This window comes from Psittacula echo, assembly GCF_963264785.1.
Source record: "Psittacula echo genome assembly, chromosome: 6".
Lineage (NCBI taxonomy): Eukaryota > Metazoa > Chordata > Aves > Psittaciformes > Psittacidae > Psittacula > Psittacula echo.
Window position 1 is genome coordinate 67,728,676 of NC_137743.1, and position 20,169 is coordinate 67,748,844.

At 42.4% G+C, this 20,169-nt stretch overlaps 1 protein-coding gene across 1 annotated transcript in view; it reads right to left on the reverse strand.

Moving 5' to 3' along the window:
- Positions 1-610: 610 nt before the first annotated feature.
- The window catches only part of CHN1 (chimerin 1), a gene marked incomplete at its 3' end in the record, with an annotated part of 106,026 nt that continues 86,467 nt past the window's right edge, over positions 611-20,169 (reverse strand). Inside the window, exons 8-13 of the mRNA XM_080620443.1 lie at positions 18,137-18,221; positions 6,784-6,957; positions 6,015-6,092; positions 4,712-4,849; positions 3,600-3,705; positions 611-782 (exon numbers count right to left, since the gene is read on the reverse strand). Of these exons, the coding sequence (XP_080476569.1) occupies positions 611-782; positions 3,600-3,705; positions 4,712-4,849; positions 6,015-6,092; positions 6,784-6,957; positions 18,137-18,221 (753 nt within the window). The remainder of the gene's footprint in view (positions 783-3,599; positions 3,706-4,711; positions 4,850-6,014; positions 6,093-6,783; positions 6,958-18,136; positions 18,222-20,169) is intronic.

Here is a 20,169-nt window from a genome sequence, read left to right on the forward strand (position 1 = left end):
TACTTAAAGTAACATTTGAAGTACACATTTTGTTTCTGTTAAAAACAAATTACTATCTGATGAAAAAACGGAAAGAAACCCAAGAAGAAATTAGCCCCCGAAGTGGCAGAGAATGATATGAAAAGTCAATAAACTGCCAGAGGCTCCATTTCACGTAAGTCAGCCTTCTTTTTAGTATCAGAAACCAATTACATAGAACATAAAAGCAAATTCACAACAGGTTTACACGGAGAAACATGCTGAATTACAATCACAAACTATCCAGAACAAAGATGCTGCACCAGCTCAGTTGTTTTCTTCATGGAATGAGTCTCACCAGAACAGGGAGAACAGGGAGCAAATCATGCAATAGCTTTAGGCTTTTTGTTTTTTATTTTAACATGATAAACACCCAGGATTACTAGTACTGGAAAGTATGTGTTAACCCTTTTCAACATCGGCTGAATGGCACTACAGAAACGACAAAGAGTTCCTTCATTTTTATCCTGAATACATCGAAAGCTCTAGCAAATATGGAATTCAGCGACAAGAGCCATTAAATTACTTCAAAATATTCCTTCATCCATAGAACACTGTTGCTTCCTTTTTTATTACAAAACCCCCAAAATATTCAAAATAAAATGTCTTCATTTTTTATAAGCATCTCCACCACAAGTCTCTGATAACGGATGTCATTCAATGCAGCCATTGCATCCAGCTCTGGTGCTCTCATAAGAGTTGGTCCAAAAACTATGCCCAGATTCTCTGCACTCATCAGATTTTCCTTTTCATGGAGTGTCACTCTGTAAAAAAAGAACAGTATTTTTCATGTTCCTTCTGTGCCAAACTGTGCCTGCGTATGGTTGAAAACCAGGGAAACTGGACAGAAATGTTTGCCATTTCCAAAGCCTATGAGAGTGTGCTGTTTCCCCTAGGACACAAATGGAAAGGTCAGGTGAAAACACTCAGAGGTTAGCGAGTGCAAACACTATGCAGGTTTATGGTGAGCCAGATATCTCTGTCCTCTACCATACACACAGACCATGTTTACTTGCAGGAGGGACCAGTACTGCATGGCAAGGGAGGGGGCTGAGGGGTGAATTCAGACAAATCAGAACAATCTCGCTTTTGCTCTTTACAACGGCACCATTCAGAGGCTGTTCCTATGGGAAACAGACCATGTTTGTCATTACTTAGGCAGTTTTATGATCACTAGAGATGTGCTCCTGTGCCCACCCAGGTGGGATTCTGCCCAGGTTTCCCCTGTGGCACATGGCTCCACGTGGCCACACTGCTCCTCTCTCTGCATATGACGGCACGGGCATGAAGCACATCATACATGAATTCCCTGCCTTTATTCACTATAAGCTAACTGTGCTAAGCTGGATGCACGGTTCCTCTTCAAGACAAATCATGTCCTGTGGTGTGTACTAAAAAAAAAGTGAGTCATCACTTTGGGCAGCTTTGAAACCACCACGGTCCCACTGTAACCCCATTTGCTCGGCAGTCTGAGCAGGTCATTAAACCTGTGCTCTGACAGGCCCACTTCCACTCCTGCCTCTTCTGGGGTTCTCAGCAGCTGCCAAACAGCTGAGCCTCCAGTGCAGGGAAGCCTTCTGCTGCCTGGTTCCCATCTGCAGGAGAGGAGGAGGTGTGGAGGCCACATCCTGCTGCTCCACAGGAACCTGACCTGTTCAAAGCTGTGGGCTGAGGTCCTGCTGTGGGCTGAGGTCCTGCTGTGGGGCAGGTTTGCAGGGCAACTCCTGAAATGTGATTTGAGAGAAGAATTATACCTACAGGACAGGCCTCCTTTGCCTGGGCTACCACAGAAACACGTCTGCTCAGCAAATGCCAGAAGGGTCACTGCTGCACACGATGGCCTCTGGGATCATGGGATGGTATTTCCTCATGTGAGCTCAGAGGCAGCCTGTGCTCTCCTATGCTGCTCTGCCTTAGCATGGAGAAGGCAGGGTCCCACACGGGGGGGGCAAAGGAGGAGGACAGCTTGCCTGAGGTGTCCTAACACTGAGTGCCCCCATCGCTCTGCCCACCACAACGGGTGCAGGAGACACAAACATGACTCGAAGCCTAAGCCTCTGCCTTGTTTAATGCTGGTGAATTGTCTCATTCAACAATACGAATTTATATTATTCAAATGTTTTAATATGCACTACAGTTTAAAGAATCCACCAGGATTCTCAAAAACAGCTAAGAACCCAGGGACAGCAATGGGAAGTGTCTAAGTTATTCCTCTTCTCACCATTGTGGCATCTTGCATTGCATGAACAAATCCCTTGGTATACAAAAAGGATTCAAGACTTTTCTTCCTTTTTTCCCCCATTCTGCCTTAATTTTTATTTTAAAACAAGTCAGACTGATGTTTCCAACCTGCTGCGTCTTCAGTCTGTAACTATTCCAGATAAAGGAGCTGCATCTGATTACCTGCATTCAGCAGCAAGACAACAGCTTGCTGAGCACCACAGCTCTTTTCAGCAAATGTATCAAAAGAAGTTTAAAACCAAGTGCATTTTGTCACCCTTCTACCTTATCATTCACCTATACCAGAAATACAATGTGCAAAAGCAACTTGCTAACTAGAGCACTCTTTAACAGGGTACAGAAAAATTAACTTCACACTTCACAAGCAGCAAGGTGAGCTTTTTTGTTCCTGTGTCTCTCATCTCTGTGTCTGCTCTAAAGCATCCATTAGAAATGTCATTGAAATAAATGGACAAATCAGGCAGAAACCTTGTAGCTGAATTTTGCCTGGGGCACTTAGCAGAGTCAACATATTCCTCCTAGTAGAACTATAAAAGGAAAAAAAGCAGAAGAGAACTCAAAGTATTTTTCTAAGGAATGGGAATGATTCTTATATATCAACAATAAGTTCATGTTCATCAAGAAACTAAAATGGATATCCTAACATGCCGCATTGATTTTTTTTTCCCTGTTTTCCTGAAAGAAATAGAACCTGTGCTCTTGCACTGGATATTTATCCATTGGTCTGTAGCAGTTTTTTAGCCCACTGACCAACTTCAGTCATGTCTTGGGGAGCTGAAGAAATCTCACAGAATTTATGCTCCTATGGTTTTGAGAAGGTAGTAGGTGGAACAAGGGGATCCATACTGATAAGGAACGGCTGGCAGACCTCATCAGACTTGTTGCTGGGGGGCAAGTTAACACTGTGCCTAATCAGGGTCAGCTCAAGCCTAGTGTGTGCTGTCTTTTTTAGGGTGTCAGGGATGATCAGGGTAGATGAGACTTAGCAGAGAAAGACAGCAGTCTATAGCCATCAAGCTGTATTAGCTCCCTGCCCAGGGAGTGACTTATTATTCCCAGAGGTACAAATGGCTTTTTAACCATAAATATTCACTGTAACCTTGAACAGAGAGCAAATTTGGTAGGCAGATGACTTTTACTAATTTCCTTTAATGGCTTCGAAAGTACTGTCAGTGGGATAAACCCCAGTGCTTGGGTATTCACTGTGGTGCAGACTATCATTCCCCACCACAGTCCAACTTCAGGATTCAGTGGGCTTGCCCACACTTTTCTGGAGGTCCTAGAATCAACTTAGCTAAAAATGAGTTCAGCTTAGAGTTCCTTGCAGCCAGCCTGCCTACCTCTTCAGATGTGCCATGAGATACCGTAATGTTTCACAGTGTGCAGGAGGCAGCAGCTTCAGCGCCTCATGGAGAATTTCCAGCTGTTCATCCGGATCGGTGGTTTCTGAAACACAGATGTTCAACTGTCACCATGTGTACAGCCGGAATTCACACACAGAAAGACAACAAAGGTGGCCTGCAGAGAAGATAGGGTCTCACAGCTCTGCTGGGTTACTGACTTTCAGAACATAACCAAACCTCATAGTGGAGGATTTGCCTGTCCAAAAAGGTGCTCAGAGCTCCGTCAGGATGTGACTGGTTTTGGACAAAGAAAACTCCCCAAAGCAGACTGCACTCCACTGAAAGGGTCCCTGCAGCCTACTAAAAAAATCCCCCTGACAATCCTTGCTGTCTGGACTAGTTTTGCACAAATAATATACGGGTGCAACCCTGGGACAGCAGAAGGTACTGGGAAGTCTGCCATCAGCATCTTTGGCTGTGTCCATATTACTTGGAAAATGCCTTCTCCAGAGGAGCAGTGAGGCCAGCATCCGGCCCTTGTTTTCTACCCATAGCTACCTCACACCTTTACAGGTGTGGCTGGTGTGACTGCTACACTGCAGAGATGTTTCAGGCAGCCAGGATACTTGGGAGAGATGTTCCAGCTGGGCTTACTGCTGTGCTCGCAGACTCACTGAAGGTGGCCTTAAGAATGAGTGCTTATCAGCTTATGAAAACACTCAAAATGGACACCTCTACAAACACAGACTTATCTTACTTCTAAACACTTTGATAAATCACCTTCTCTCTGGCAACATAAAACCAACAGACCTTAAATGTCACTGTCAAGTACCAGGGGTTCATGAAAGACAAACAAAGCGATATAATCCAGAATGTGTGATGAAAAGGAAGGATTCCTGGTGACAAAGGCAAGGAAAAATGTAACCGTGATCATGTAGCACCACTTGGTCATGTCGTAATGTGCAGTGCATCTTCACTCCTGCAATCCTTACTAAATAGGGCATGCAGTGTAAGAGCTGATGGGACAGCTATGAAATGGATAGGCAAGTACTGCACAAAAAGGAGAAGAAAACAGAATGAAAAACAGGAGGAAAATGTGTTATACTTACTTGCAGACTCTATAAACTTTGGGTAGGCATCATACGTGATGAGTGGAATTGGCAAATCCCTGAAGTACAGTTTAAGTGCACCAGTGATAATATTGATATCTTCATACATATTCACAGAAATATCAGCTTTTTCCCCATCTGTGTGGAGAAGGCACTGACATTAAAGCCTTGGAAACGGAACCAGATGTAAAATAGCATTCAAAAGAAAAATAATAACTTGGTTAAGCAAACATTATTAAAAAGGACACAACTCCAGATTTTGGCTTTTATAAGCAAAACAGTTACTGGGCTGTGAAATTCATCTTTTCAGGATGAAAACCTCAAGGATTTTATAAAGAAACTTACCCTTTCTTCATTTCAAATGACTGCAAAAAATGCAGTTTATTTTTTAAAAGAAAACCTGCCTGCCTGATCTAGCAGTTTCTATCTTGTATTAACGTGTGGAAGTTTAGCTATTTCAGAACACATTGCGTTGCCAAACAGCACATTTTGTCAGTACTGAATGAGAAAACAGGGGAGTCTGGGAAAAAATGTAAAAGAAAGAAAACCAACTTAGCTGTTCCACAGCCTCCTCATATTATAGGAAAAACATGTGTTCACCATTTAGCTACAGCATACTACCTACTCGTGACCACAGTGGACACAGATGCAGAACTTGGCTTCTCCAGCACATCCCCACCCTGCTAACGTTGCAGAGGAGGCAGATGTTGTGTGAATAGGTTCAGTCCTCCAGAGAAACAGGACAGAAAGCTTCCAGCACGGATTTTGGCTTTGTCTTCTAACTGGGATAGGGGGACTGCAGCTGGAAAGCCTTTAGTTTTCCCACTGTCTTTTCTCGGAGGGAAGAGTTTGTTCCCACTGACCTTCTTTTAGACTGCAGCAATTCGAATTTTGTTTGCACTATTGTAGTCATCTTATTATTTTGGAGCTTTCATCCAGAAAGATGGATTTAAATTGCACAGCCCTCTTCAGGCACTTTACCACTTGCCCTCTATCCCTCCCCCACACCCTTGAGTGCAGCTTTACTTGCAAACTAGGGCAGTAGTTCAGAAAGCTTTGTCCTTTCCTATGCACATCATTATTGAAGCACAGATACTGATGGAAGGAGAAAAGTAGATTTTGGTAATAAAGGCCAAAAGCAAATATGCTTTACTGATGGGGAGACTCCCCTTCTGCTAGCACAGCCGCCAGACTCCTGCAGACGAGTGATGCAGTGGAGCATGAGACAGACAGAGGCTGTGCAGAAAAAATGGCTATATTTAATACATCAGCACAAAGTTTCTGCATGCAGGAAAGACTGTACCTCTGTCAAATGCCATTTTGACATCTTCGATAAGATCGCTAAATCCTGAGACCCTGTACAGTCCTTCGGAATTAAGACCTGCAATGAACATTTTAACAAGATTAAAATTAGACTTAATTCTCCAGTTCTCTTCCATCCAGTTCTTCCTTTGCCAGGTTCTTCATTTAAGGCAGAAGAAGCAGACATGTTTTAAAAGCCTTATCAGAACAAAATCTTGCCCTGGCCTTTTAACCCTGACCCTTGCATTAGCTACCTTGTTATATCAGCACTAAATTATGTTTACGCAAATGATTTCGGAGCTGAAGAAACAAGCTAAACCAATCACAACCCATTTAAAAATGACTGAGATTAGCATACTTGATGTTCAGTCATTATTTCTGAATGAAAACAGAAAACTCTAATCCTAGAAAAGGATACTGCATGTGGGCTAGAGGATGTGGTAAGAGGGAGCACATCAGTACTAACTGCCTTTGCTTTAGCACATTCACTTAATTTTTTAATAAAAGTGTTACTGGAAAGATAGGTGCCAATATATAACTATAAAGCAGTAACTGTCCATTAAGCAATTTCTAGCAGCATCTATAAAAATTATAAATGGGTATGAACCATGAAATAATGCAAAGTATAATATTAGCTGTGCAGGGTAATTGGCAGTCATAAAATGTCTTGTGCAAATCTGTTTTGAGCAATTCAGCAGACACCCAGATGACCCAGATCAATCTAAACGGATCATCAGTAAAGCAGCCTAAGTCCATTAACTATGCCTTACCTCTAGATTCAATTTCCCTAATGCACATATCCACTACCATTGGTCTCTTAGTGAAGTGTGCTTTTACTAGCGTTGTGAGGTCACAGCTGTACACTTTCTTGACATGCTTCAGATCTGGCTTGCAGTCATTTGGGACCATCTTGGAACACTGCTTGTGCACATTTAAACCACAATCTGAGAGAAAAATAAAAAGACAATTAGACTGGTGTTCGATGAAAATGTATCCCGAGGTCGGTACTGTGGAGTACATATGGCTCTAGCAGGTTCTGACCTGATCCCACAACTACTACTTCTGTTGAGACCCTTTAACCATCAAGAGCGTGAGGTAGGGAACAATCTCAAGACAGATTTTCTATCCAAGACATTTCCTCTGTCCCTCAAAGATCTAACACAAAGTGACAAACTCTTCAGATGGGTTTTTAAATCAGGATCTAAGGGTCAATTATGTTCCTCACCACTATTACACATGCTGCTGTCATGATGTAAACTTACTTCCCAAATTGCTGAGGATTTCCTAACACTTACTGCTTTAATGTAGTCCTGGACTGCGGCACTTAACGACACCTCCTGGAGAGATGGAGGGAGCGAATGGGTCTTGGAAGGCTACAATCCCTCTGCAGAACATGCTGAACCCCTTCAGGAACCTTTATGCTCTTGCCGGATACGGCAGCACATGCATAGCATTGCTAGTGACAAGGTTCCTTCCGCAGCTCGGAGGGGACTTGAATAACAGACACAGGGATCTCCCAGCTGGTTGGTGATTTCTCGCTAAATCACAGCAGCTGCAATTCTGATGCCATTTCACAGGGTGTGTCTGAAACAAAGTGTTGGCAGCTCCAAACCAGTTCTATTTACTTTAAAAATTACTTAGGGAAAATTTGTCGTAGTTTTTAAAAGCATAAACAAACAACTCCACAGCTTTATTGTAAACACACTAAGAATGGGATTTAGTTTAAGTGAAACTTAATTGAAATCAGGTTACTGAAAAATGTTTGTTCTGCCTAAAGAACCACTCAAGGCATAATGCTCAGGGTTTGGAATGGAAAATGTGTGTAAGGAGGCCTGTGTAAGGAGCAGCCTCCTGCACTGCCCCCAGTTTCTACTGCCATTTCTCCTGGTTTGCAATGCAAACTCACATGTGCCTGGGAAATAGCAATCAGTGAGAAAGGCAGCACTTTGCAGTCAGGGCATTTACCACACTTTGACATGCACTCAGTACACACCAAGACTCCAGTTCTGCAATCATTTCTGTTCCTTGCTGCATTGCCACTTGGAGTCCCCTGGATTTCTGCAGAATTAAGGGCTGTAGGAGATTGAAGGATCAATGCCTTGATGAAAACCTGTACTTTCCCACTGCAGTACTGAGCCTGTATAGGTTCCCTTCATATTTTGCTCTTGCTGATTCTGCCAATACTTGTATTTTCATTAATGCTACACAGATTATTTGACTTTGTCCTTTCCAAAACAGTAAACCCCAGAATTCATCACTAAATTGAATTTCCACTAAGTCAGCTGCAGTCTGCTGCTAAAAGCACTTTGTTTACTTAACAGGCCTGTAAAGCAACCAGCTTTGTCACTTAGGATCCTCTGTAAAACATCCAATCTCTGGTTGCAATTAAAGTTCAGCATGTCACCTTCAATCAGTCAAAACTCGCACATCCAGATGAAATGCCTGATTAAAACTCTCCTTAGCTATTTCTGTGCAGGAGTGACTCCCTTCATTGTGATGAGTGAGCAGCATACAAGCCAGGGAGCTGCAAATGCTCCGTTTCCAATCTGGCTGTGATTTTGCATTGTGAACCTCACCTTGGGCAAAGCAAGCAATGTAAAACACATCTCCCTGCAAACAAGCAGTACCCCTGGGGTACATGTCACAGTGGGCTGTGCTGGAGCCCCAGGCAGTGGCAGGCTCAACTGCTGTCCCTCCAAGCATGGTGAAGTTCAGTTTGGTCACTCGGGCTCCTTCAGTGTTTGCTCAGTTGCCTCATTTGTGACAGAGAGAAAATAGTGACAGCCAAAGCACTTGCTTTCACCAAATCCCACATTTAATCAAGTGCTCTCAGACCCCAAACTGCATGACCACACCAGCTCTTCATGCACAGCCTCCACCCTGCCTGTGGTTCTGGGGTGCGGAAGGAAGAAACTCTGAGCCCAGATCTGTGCCCAGCACTACATTTTGTCTGAATGTTGAAAAACCAGGTCCCTCTGTGCTTTAAATAGGGAACCCAAATTCACTGGAAATGTGACCCAAATGCTTTATTTTATTGTCTCAGTGCTTCACCTTTAACATGGGAAAGAGAAGCTGTTCCTGTTTCCTCTGGGTCTTATAGAAATAAATTAATTAAATGTTTGTTGAAATGCAGAGGAAAAATCACTCATCTTTGGTGTAAGGCTTGAATACTGTGCTGTTAGTACAACAGAAGTTCTAGCAACAAAAAGATAAAATGTTGAGTAGGTGCTATTAAGCAAGTAGCACTCATTCTGCTTTCAGAATAAAGATGAAGTTGTGAAGTAAAAATACTAAGTAGTCAAATAATTAGAGGCATGTCTTAACACACACACACACACACACAGAGAAGGGAAGCAAATTAAGACCACATAGGAAATCTTAATTCTTGATTTCCTTTATTTTGAAACCTTAACTTTGTAGTAATAGTACTTACAAATGCAAATATAATTATTATACATAGAATTCCTAAAATTGCTGTAAGAAGCACTCATTCCAACATGTGTGTGAAATGCTCTAGTATGTTTGTCAAAAATGGTGTCTATAAGACTGGAATGGCAGTGTCTCACTCATGAGGACTCACGAGTGATTTTGTGAGTGCAAATTAGTTGTTTCACAAGACAGAGTTATGTTGCTGATAATTCAAGGATAATTAAGACTAAAATATACAAAAAAGAAAAAGGAAAAACATGCTTCCAAGTGTCTTATTCTTGACTTAAAACAATTATCACATTCACTGAGATAATTCTATGTATAGACAAGAAAGTTTCATTTCATTAAAATATCTAACTCACAGAGATGTTTTCAATGTGACAATGTGAAAACCTTGCTCCTGAAAATACTTGCGTTATTGCTAATCCCATAGATTCAAATGGGCTTCGGATCTGACCTCATTAATGCCAGAATAGTAATTACAAATGCAAAAGTCAACTTTTCTCCTCTCTCGTTTGCTCTTCCTTTGCATTTGATTAGCTTTTATGTACCAGCCTACTGCTTAAGGGCTTACAAACCCTCCCAAGAAACATTTTAAACCTAGAAATATTTCAGATACTTAATGCTCAGAAAATGCATAAGCACTACATTCAGTATTACTGGGATGTGTGACATCCTTCTAATAAGAAGATTCTTCACATACCTCTTATGTGAGTGTAGAAGACCACCTTACTTTAGCAATTCCGCATCAATAAATACTCCTAGGAGATTTCAGTGGATTTCTAACAGAAAAATTGTGTTTTTTCCAACAGAGAAGCTGAAACTCAACAATGCCAAGCTTTCTACCAGGTGGGTTCCTCTCCCCAGGTAACAATACTTCATGAAAGGCAGAAGAGGCATGTCTCAGTCACTAGTCTCTGGTTCAGTTGATAACTTGGGATGAAGGATAATATCTTACTAACCTCGACAGGTAAAAAGCACAATGGCAGGAGATGAGGTCAATTCTCCTCTCCACAGAGCACCGGGAATGTGCCAGCCTTATACGGTAACTATACTCAGCTTACTTGTTGGACAGGAATTATGCTGAAAATAGCATATTATTAAATAAAAATGTCCTCTGTTCTCATTGCAGATGCTTCATGAAAGCTTCAAAATCCATGATTTTAGAATCAACTAGGAAGGAAACAAGAAAGCTGAGCCCTGAACCTCTCTGCATGCTGCTGCATGGTGAAGTCTTCAGACTGCCTGCTTTGTTTGCAGATGAGCTTCATGACTTGGCGGGGTTCGTTAAAACCAAGAGGATTCATCCAATTTCAAATTTAGGGTCTACTGACTTTTGGTTATATCAAAGTAAATCCAGAATAGCTGAGTTGGTGTTAGCAGCTTTACTCTGGATCTAAAGTAATCAGGAGCCTTAATCCATTTCTCACAGATGTTCATCAGAGCTTACCTGCTGGCTGGCTATACAAATTGGTGAGGAGCTAAAGAAGAATCCCCCTAAACGGATTTATCTGCTGATAAATCCCATAATAATACAGGTCAGGTTTAAAAAATGCAGCCATGAACCCTTGCAGGTCAATAGGAAAACTTACTTCAGTTAACCAGAATTTCACCTTATACAGAGACGATTTCCCAGGACCAGAACTGTAGCTCACGCTTACTATTCCTTTTTACAGTGCTATCAAACCGTGGCCACCTTTCAAATACACCAAATGCAACAAAACCAACTAACCAACCAAACAAAAAAAGCAGTCATAAATTCACGAGTTTATAGGAAGTTTGGATGCTTTTTTTGTGGGGAAGAGTAGTTTTAGATGACAGGTTTAAAAGTCTGTGATAAGCTGCCCTGATTTTAATAGCATATTGGTCTAGGAGTTCAGGTGGGCTGAGACATTACTTCTATGAGAGGTATTAAATTTAAAACCAGCCTGACAATAGTTTCCTGTCATACCTAGAAAAAGGTTTGGTAATGTTTTAGAAACAGCTAGTACTGATGTTAGTCCACTGGGCTGAAAGAACAAATAATGTGTTTATATTAATGTGTGAGCACAGCCAGAAGATGCATGTACATTAGTGCTACCCCATGAGCACACATTATAAATATTTGCAGAGAATAAAATATAGTTCGCTGTCACTTTTTGTTATACTGCTGATTTGACTTTAGCCAGTTTTAGATTTCCTTTGGTTTACGATCTACTGGTTAACATGGCTGCTGATCACACTCCACTGGAACGATACCGTATGCTACATGTATCATTCTAATTACATTTTTGAATTACCCTGAAGAAAATGTATGCATTTTGTCACTCTGAGGAGCAGCCTTAGGAGCTCAAAGGTAGATTTGCACTATCTGCACAAAGCTCTGAAAGACTCTTTGGAGGTTTATGGGAAGCATAGGAGGGTGGGAAGCGTGGAGCTGGGGTGCTGGCACCATGTGTTGCCTTGGGCAGGTCTACTGTGGTAGCTGCCAGATGGGTTAACACCTTCACCTTTGGTAAGCTGACATCTGAAGACAATGAGTTCTGCAAAAGCACAAAGTACTGGCATTGTTAATTTTGCAAGGGTGAAAAGGTTAGAAAGGAATTTGCTCTCATAAACAAATCATGAGCTAGTAGCTTTCCTTTAATAATTTAATGCTTTTTTTCCGTAGCAGAGGAAGCAGTGTTTTCTGTTCTCTCGGATGCAGTGTGCGTGAACAAGCATATGAACCCAGCAAACTCAGTGGGCCTGCGTGCTGCACTCTCTGTTTCCAAGCAGAAGGCAGCGGGGTGCTATGAAGGTCTGCCACCTTCCTCCTCCTCGGCAGAGCTGTTCCAGCCTGGGTGGCAACACGAGCTGCTGCACTGCCTTACATGCATGTCATTTGTTAATGTGCAATGCACATCTGGAAGCAACCTTGGTCCCACCTGAGTCTTAAACCACTTTTTTAAGCAGCACCATTGCAAAAATTGCTTCTATGCTTCCCCAAACCTGTTATCATCCATACTACTGTATCAGACACTATAGGGTACATTATTATTTAGGAAGGAATTTCAAGAGGGCAGCTAGCTACTGGGCAACAAAATCACCTCATAGTACAGAAAAATCGGGGTTATGAATTGAAAAAAAGCCCATGAAACAAGCCAATCCCCCCTTATCCCAAAAGAATACATATGTCTGTGCCTCCAAGTACTGGACACGTTTAGTGGCAATGGTTTGATTTTATAGAAGTCTTAAAAGATCAGTTTGTTCAAAAACTTCCCTGGCTTCCTGCCACGACACCTGCCTACCTCCTCAACAGCTCCCCTGATGGGCCGCTGGCTTGCTCAAGGCTTCCAGGTCTGTGTGGGCTTGGAGATAAAGCTGCTTTTAGGACTTAACAGTTTCAAGAATATATAGCTCCAGAATAGCTTCCCCATGGGAACGACTCTGAAGCAAAGCTCTCCTGCCTGATTAGCAGCATTTCAGAACCGTGGAACTCATTCCTTGCAGGAACACCACCAGATCCTGTGCTGCTGGAACAGCTTGTCAGGCAGCACACACCTCCAGCAGCATCACCACCTGCCTGAGGTCGGCAGGGACTGTTCTCCAACCATTCCTCTTCCCACAGCCATGGCCTCTGTGGCTTTGCTTTGGTCTTGGTTCCCTCTTTGGGCTGTCTGTGCCCTACACCTCAGGGAAATCAGCAGAATCAGAGTGCACAGAAGAAGCTTGGATGTGTTTTTAAAGTGCAATTGTGGGCAGAATGGGAGCTTGTCATGACTAAGACATGCAAAATACCTTGAGATGGGGCAACACGATGAGCACACCATGCTTTCTCCTTTGCTGATTACCGTGGCTAGAGCATCAGCCATTCTTCCAGCACTAAAAGCATGAGCACTGTGCCTGCACAACTACTGCCTGAGGGTGGGCAGGCTCCTTTGTGGTCTCCTGCATCCTTACATGCCAGTGGATCAACACACGGCTGTTGTAAATGCCAACAAGGGGGTTAATAGCAAGGCAAAACAGAACAGCAAAGGAAATGCGGCAGTTGTATGTTTTTCAATTACGGGAGAAGGAAACAGATGACATGGGGAAATTAAACACTTCAGCAGTAATTCACAAAACCATCCTGCTTTGAGATTGCAGTTCAACCTTTCTGAAAATGAGCTCCTGGGGCTTACTGCCACCAGGGCTTGGGCTCTGCCCACTGCTTGGGCTCAGCTGGTTGCCCCTACACTGATAGTTCAGCTGCACATTTATTTCTATCAGCTTTTCAGAGGGTGGTTAAAAGGAGCAGCCCAAAACAGTGTCAAAAGCATCCAGTGAAATGCAGTAAAAAAATGTATCTTTCCTTTAAGATAAGCTAACTAATTCTCTTAAACCAGCCTGTTTAAAAAAAATAGAAACTTCTGATTAAATCACTTATTCATTAAGAACGACAAGCAAAAGGGTACAGAACAAGGAAGAGATTATACAGTAGCTTGAACAGTTGTGATGGGCTGAGGAAGGGGACAGGACACACACAGCAGCTTAACAAGTCTACTAGTCTGCTTGTCTACCAGTCTACTTGTGCAGTATAACAACAGCATCATTAATACCATGCTTTAGTCTCTGACAACACACACAATTCACCACTAATGCTACTGGGTGTTATGTGTTTGCATCATTCATAAAATGAATTCCCTGGTGCAGAGCTGCAAATTTTATTTGGGTTTGTTATAGTTTATCTCCTGAACACATCCTGGGCAATGGGATGAGCCTGTGAGCATGGGAGGGCCTTACACAGGGGCAATGTAATTAAGAATACAGTTTTTTAAAGTTCACGCACTGGATTTTGAGGTGGGGTAAACTTTTATGTCTTCATTCACTTCTGCTGAGCTTCAGTGCTTACACAAGCTGGTGGCATTATAATTTCAAACACTTCTTTAGTCATTTCTACTTACGGTGAAAGCCTGCAGGAAAGCCTGCTGGAGATGGAGCTTGCTGTCAGAAAAGGCAGATTCCTTGCATAGATATGAGTCTTCATTTCACAAAAATTTTAAGGGCCTTTGGCTAGGATGCAAAAATTGGAAGCATGACTCTCCAAGGCAGTAGGGCAGATGCCTTTTAAAAGGATTCACTCTAAGGAAGCAAATCTGTCTTTAAATAAGTTGATGAAATAAAGATCAAATTTGAGAGAATAACATCTAAGGAAAAAGAAATTATTCCTGTTCTGTTGGATATACCTCCAGCAGAAGTCAAACTACAGATTAAGTCCATGAATTAATTTCCTATAGAATCCAAATCCTGGACATCACTCTAAGCCTTAATTTGGAAGTCAATAAAGTCTTCCTGTGTTCGGTGGCCTGCATCAACCTTGAAACCTTTGTAGTCAAGATGACAGCCAACATCTTACTTCAACCCATAACCACCTCCTCTCATCTTTATGAAACAAAAATATATACTCCTCCTTCTTTGTCTGCCACAAAACCCAAACAAGGATAAGCTAGCAAGAATCCATCTTCCAGGGGTTAATCATACTGACTGTACCTGACAAGATACAAGATACTGAATGCAGAGAGGGACACATTGAGTCATGCTGGACTCCAACAAAGCATGAGTCAAGGCAGTTCAGTTGCTAAGGCATCCTTGCCTGTTGCTATAGCATGTGTACAGTCATGAATGTTTAGCTCTGATTTACTATTTTTCAAAGGACTGGCTTAGTTTGTGTAACAAACTAATCTATTGACTTTTTCCTCCAGCTCCTCCTCTTTTCTGAAATTGGTGACATTTATCTCTGTTGTCCAGTCTTGGACTGTCCCACACTTATCTTCTTGCGTGTTTTTACGCTTCTGCAGAGAAAAGGATTTAAAATGGTTGACGAGTAGCCCATGCAGTAATCTATTTGTATTTGTTAAACTTATCACTTCTGTACAGCAAATAGAGTCCTCTTGAGATGTGCAACTGTTGGCTATAAAAAGCAAATGCTTTAAAAAGTATAAAATTACATATGATCGCTGCAGTTTGGCTCATAGTTATTTTCAACAAAATGATTATACAGACCACCAAACAGATTTTGTGGATTTCCCTGGAGTGGCATTGAACCCCATTTGAATACAAGTATGCTGCCTCCTGCTAAAAGCTGTAATTTTTCTGAAGTACAAACCCACTCTGAGAAGCAAAGGCCTCATGTGGCTCCTTGTTTACTGTGTCTCATTGTTTCCATATTAAAATTGCTCAGAAGCAAAATGATTACTTTAAAAAAAAACCCTAACACTTTAAGACCTGTGTAAACTTAGCCAGACTCACAGCACTCAAGCCTGAGCTCTTCTACACTAGGATGTTAACAGTGGTTATTCAGGTCCTCGCTATGTACCCATGCACCTTCAACTTTCCTCCGCAGTGCCCAGATCTGTACAGTTTCTGGTTCTGATGGTTTGTACAGCCTCAGCTGATGGGAACAGGTAGACACCGCTGAAGGTGAGGCACAGACAAGGCAGACTGTGGACCTGCCATCTCCTACTCCGTGGGGCTCTGCCTGGAATTCCTCTCCTCTACCCAGCTGCTGATTTCCATGAAATTTATGAGAATAAAATCACCTGCAAAGCTCCTAGTTCTCTACCAGCTATCACTGATGGCCGGTGGCTACAAGCTAGCCTTGTGGTGAGGGGAGGACAAGCAAGGTGGGTCAGCTGCAACCCCTACCCTTGGGAAAGCCCGTTCTGCTCCTCAATCCCAAGCCAGGCAAGCAGCACAAACTGCAGAACCAGACCTGTCAGGCTGAGGAAGCACTGCCCAGCAGCCTCGCTGCTGCATGGCCTCTCGCCTGCTCCCCCTCACGCCCCATCTGACAACGCTGCACATCAGCAGCTCACCTGGGTGTGCCCAATGACCTCCAGCATTGCCCGAAAAACCTCAACCTCCCCCTGCCCTGACACCCAATGCTTCAACAAGCAGTGCAGTTGTACAACACAGCATTTAAAGACACAAATAAGATCACAGAAAATACTGGAAGCTACCAACAGAGATATGAACCCTTACACAAGATAGAAAGCCCTATAGTTTCTGAACCTATGAAGTCATCTAATACACATATGTTCCTCTGCACTGCAAGGAGGAAAAAGGAGACATGCAGTACTTATTTCCGTCCTCATAAGAAGGAAAGAAAACCAGACTTTGGAAGCTTTTGGGAATTCAGAATTTAGAAAACTCTGCATAAGCAAACTAGAAAAATCAGTTCTACTTCAGTTAGCGAAAAAAAAAAGGCAGCACAAAATCATAAGCACTTTGGGTTTAATATAAAAGCAGCATTATTTTTTCATTCCACAGTGCCATGCAGCATTGCAAGCCTTCATACTCTTAATTGTTATTGATTTTCTGGATTAAAGTTACTTAACATAAATCTGAGAAATACTTGATATTTCTCCTAAATGCCAGAACTGAAGAATGTACTTCAGGCAAGGAAGGAAGATGGCACACTTACTGGCTCATGCGCCATCAAAAAATAACTACTTTAATCAGAGAGCAAATCGAGAACAAAATAAGGCTTCCTCTTTCTCTTCTAGCACTGCCCACCCTGTACAAAATCAACAGCACTAAAAAGTACTAGCAATCTTCGTTCGTAAGTGAAGGATATGGCTGCAACCCTAAATACTTAGCAGGGAGAAAATACTTGAAAATGCCATTTTAGTATAATAATTTCTTACAATGGAGCTGCACTCTCTAATACAGAATCTATTGATAACAACAGAAAATGACATTCAAATAATTACAGGAGAAGGATTTTAAAATATTTCAATCCTATTTGGCTATAAATTATTTTAAGTTTTACATTATTTTGCAGTTCTATGATAAACAGCCTTCTTGTTTGCTTGACACAAGACTTCAGAAAGCTTTAGTCAGAGCAGATTTTCTTAAATTAGCTTGAAAATTCAGTTTCCAGGGCAACACATGCAGGTCTTCATACATCAACATTTCTTTGCACCATTTGTATAGATGCAGTTGCTTGCTAGAATGTCATAAAATACTTTTTAAATACAGCAAACTATTTTGATCACTTTGATCTTTTTTTTTTTGCCTTTGAAAAAAGCTGACTGTCCTTTCTTTTCAGAAGAATCATATCAATAAAACTGACAAATTGTTTTACTTCAGAGAGGCTTTATCCCAGAAATGCCTGCAGTGACACCCATGCGTGTAATACATTTCTACCAGCACCTGAATATTTATGTAACGTTTCAGTACGCATCCCTTAGTCATCATCCCATTTCTTACTTTCTTATCAGTTTGCAAGTAGGAGACGTGACTTAGGGTCTATAGCACACTGGGGGTATGCTGGCTTATACATAAAATCGACCTGAGAGCCTGTTTCACAACAGCAACTTGAAATTTGCTGATGCCCACCTTGCACTCTGAGATCCTCAGTGAGTTTTTCAGACCTGCCAATACATACAAGTGGTATAAAAGAAATAAAGCTCACAATGCATCTGCCTATTTCTCCTCCATTCTAAATGGGGGTGAAAAACAAATCCCTTAATGATGATTATCATTTCCCCTTCATGAGCACTTGAGAGGTGCTCTGCATCACTGCAGTGATGTTACCAAAACAGGCACCTGAAACCACCAGCAACAGACTGGATAGGCTTCCTTCTTTGATTTTTGGACCCTTGACACGCAGTATTACAGTGGAACAGGCAGCATATTAAATAGTTACAACATTAGGACTGTCTTGGGAAAATAAGACTGAATGACTGTTACCTGCACATTTTACTCCCTGAGCAATAAGGCCCCACATGAAGTTGGCACAGTATTCACACCAGTGTGGGCCTCTGAACGTGTGCACCTGGAAGACAGTAACAGAAAGAAAAGTTACAGAAAATGACCAAACTATTTCACAGACATCCATATCAATGTGTTTGAACAAGGCAGAATTCCTCTTCTTTGAAGGCACCACATGCAGCCGCTGGAAGCTTCCCTTTATCACTGCAGGAAAAGAAGAAAGAAACGTAAGAAACATCTAACTGCCAAGACTTGCAGACCTATGGGAAAGGGACTTCTCCATCCCGAAGCATCCAGAGCAGCAGAACCGTGTCTACTCCCGGACCGTGTGGGGCAAAGGAGCAGTGGTAGGTCACAGCCCTTCTCCAGCCTTCTCAGCATCCTGCTGTCTGGGCACGATTTTAGCCGCAAGGTGAGGCTTTTGCAGCGACCATGCAGGAGTTCCATCTCTCGATTTGAAATGTCTTCTGCTTTGCCCTCTCCTCCCCTCCACAGGGTGCTGTGTGAAATGCATAGGGACTGCAAGATTTTACTTCGGGTGGAGGGAGTCCTGCCAGGCAGAAATACCACTGCTACACAGGAACACTGCAACCGTACTTAGGGATTTTCCAGTTTAGAATAAGTCTAAAAGGAAATGAATACTCTTCACGCTAATGTTACAGACTGAAAACCCAAATAAGAAATGGAGAGAAGAATCCACTAAACCATGAAAAAATTTAAAGCTAAAGAAGAAAAATCCCAATGTTTTTTTCAATCCCAGCTCACATGGTTGTTACAAATCCTGCAGCCACCATTAGCTGTTTCAGATTTTATTCTGATAGAGTTCCTGCAGTAGGAAACCACAGGATTCTTTACAGAGAAAATTATTCCTTCCTTAGCCAGCGTAAAAGGCTTCAAGCCTCTATTTAGAATGGACAGGCTGACACAAAAAATCAGTAACCAGAGATCATGAAGAAAGGAAATTTGCAGTGAAAGGTAGTAAAAAATGCTTCAGGCTTAAGTCACTTGGTTCTCCAGAGTTACTGCGCAGGTACCAGAGCAGGCAGTAACCTCAGGCACGTGCACTGCCCAATCAGATCAGTACAGAGCTGAAGAGAGAAGGAGCTCTGTAGAGGAGAGAAATGTGAGTGCTTGACATCCACACAGAGCTCTGCTTATAAACAGCAAAACACAAAGTGGCCTGACCAAGCTGGAGAACATCCCCTGCACCGCTGATTTAAGTAGCAGCTGGATCCTTGCTCACGCTTACCTCGAACAAGTGACAACCCAAAGCAGCACCCAGACCACATTTCAGTTTTGGCTACCGAAAGAAGGTCTGCAGCCTCCTGGGCATTTGCTGCTCATGAAGCAAGAGTAAGGTAGAGTAAGTCTGGAAAGTTACTCTTGAATTCACCAGTAATTCACATGCATGGCTGTGCCGAGCTAGGCCTATATTTGCCTCCAGCCCTGTGCTGCTGAGCATCCCTGGTGCAAAGTTCTCCCCATGCTGCACTGGCTGCCTGCCCCCAGCAGCGCAAGCTGCCATCTGCACCCATTCCTGAAGCCGCAATGTGCTCCATGAGCCCCTTCTCCCTCCAGCTGACTTCTACAGAGCAAAGGATGACAGGACCATCAGCAGCTGTAATCTCCATGTTCTCTGTTCCTCTCACCACAAAGAGATTTTTCACACCTTCTTCTCTGTTGCCCACCTGCACTACCCACATCCTCTTGGCTTTCTTCCTCAGCCTTGTGGTTTTAATCCCAGGTCTTTGGCAGTGTTCTCTTCCCAGAATAAGCACATTCTAATACCCCCAAGCAAAACAGTTTTAATGCCCGCAGGACTAACAGAACTTTTTCAGGGAATAGTCAGAGGAACATTCCCCACAAAAACCACTCATTGAAAATATTTCTCAAAATTCCTCCCAAGGCAAAATGAAACAAAAATGATAGTTCAAAAGTTTGAGCAATAAACAGTATTTTTTCAGAATATTTTCAGTTTTATAATAGGTTATTTTTTGTGGTTGTTTTTTTTT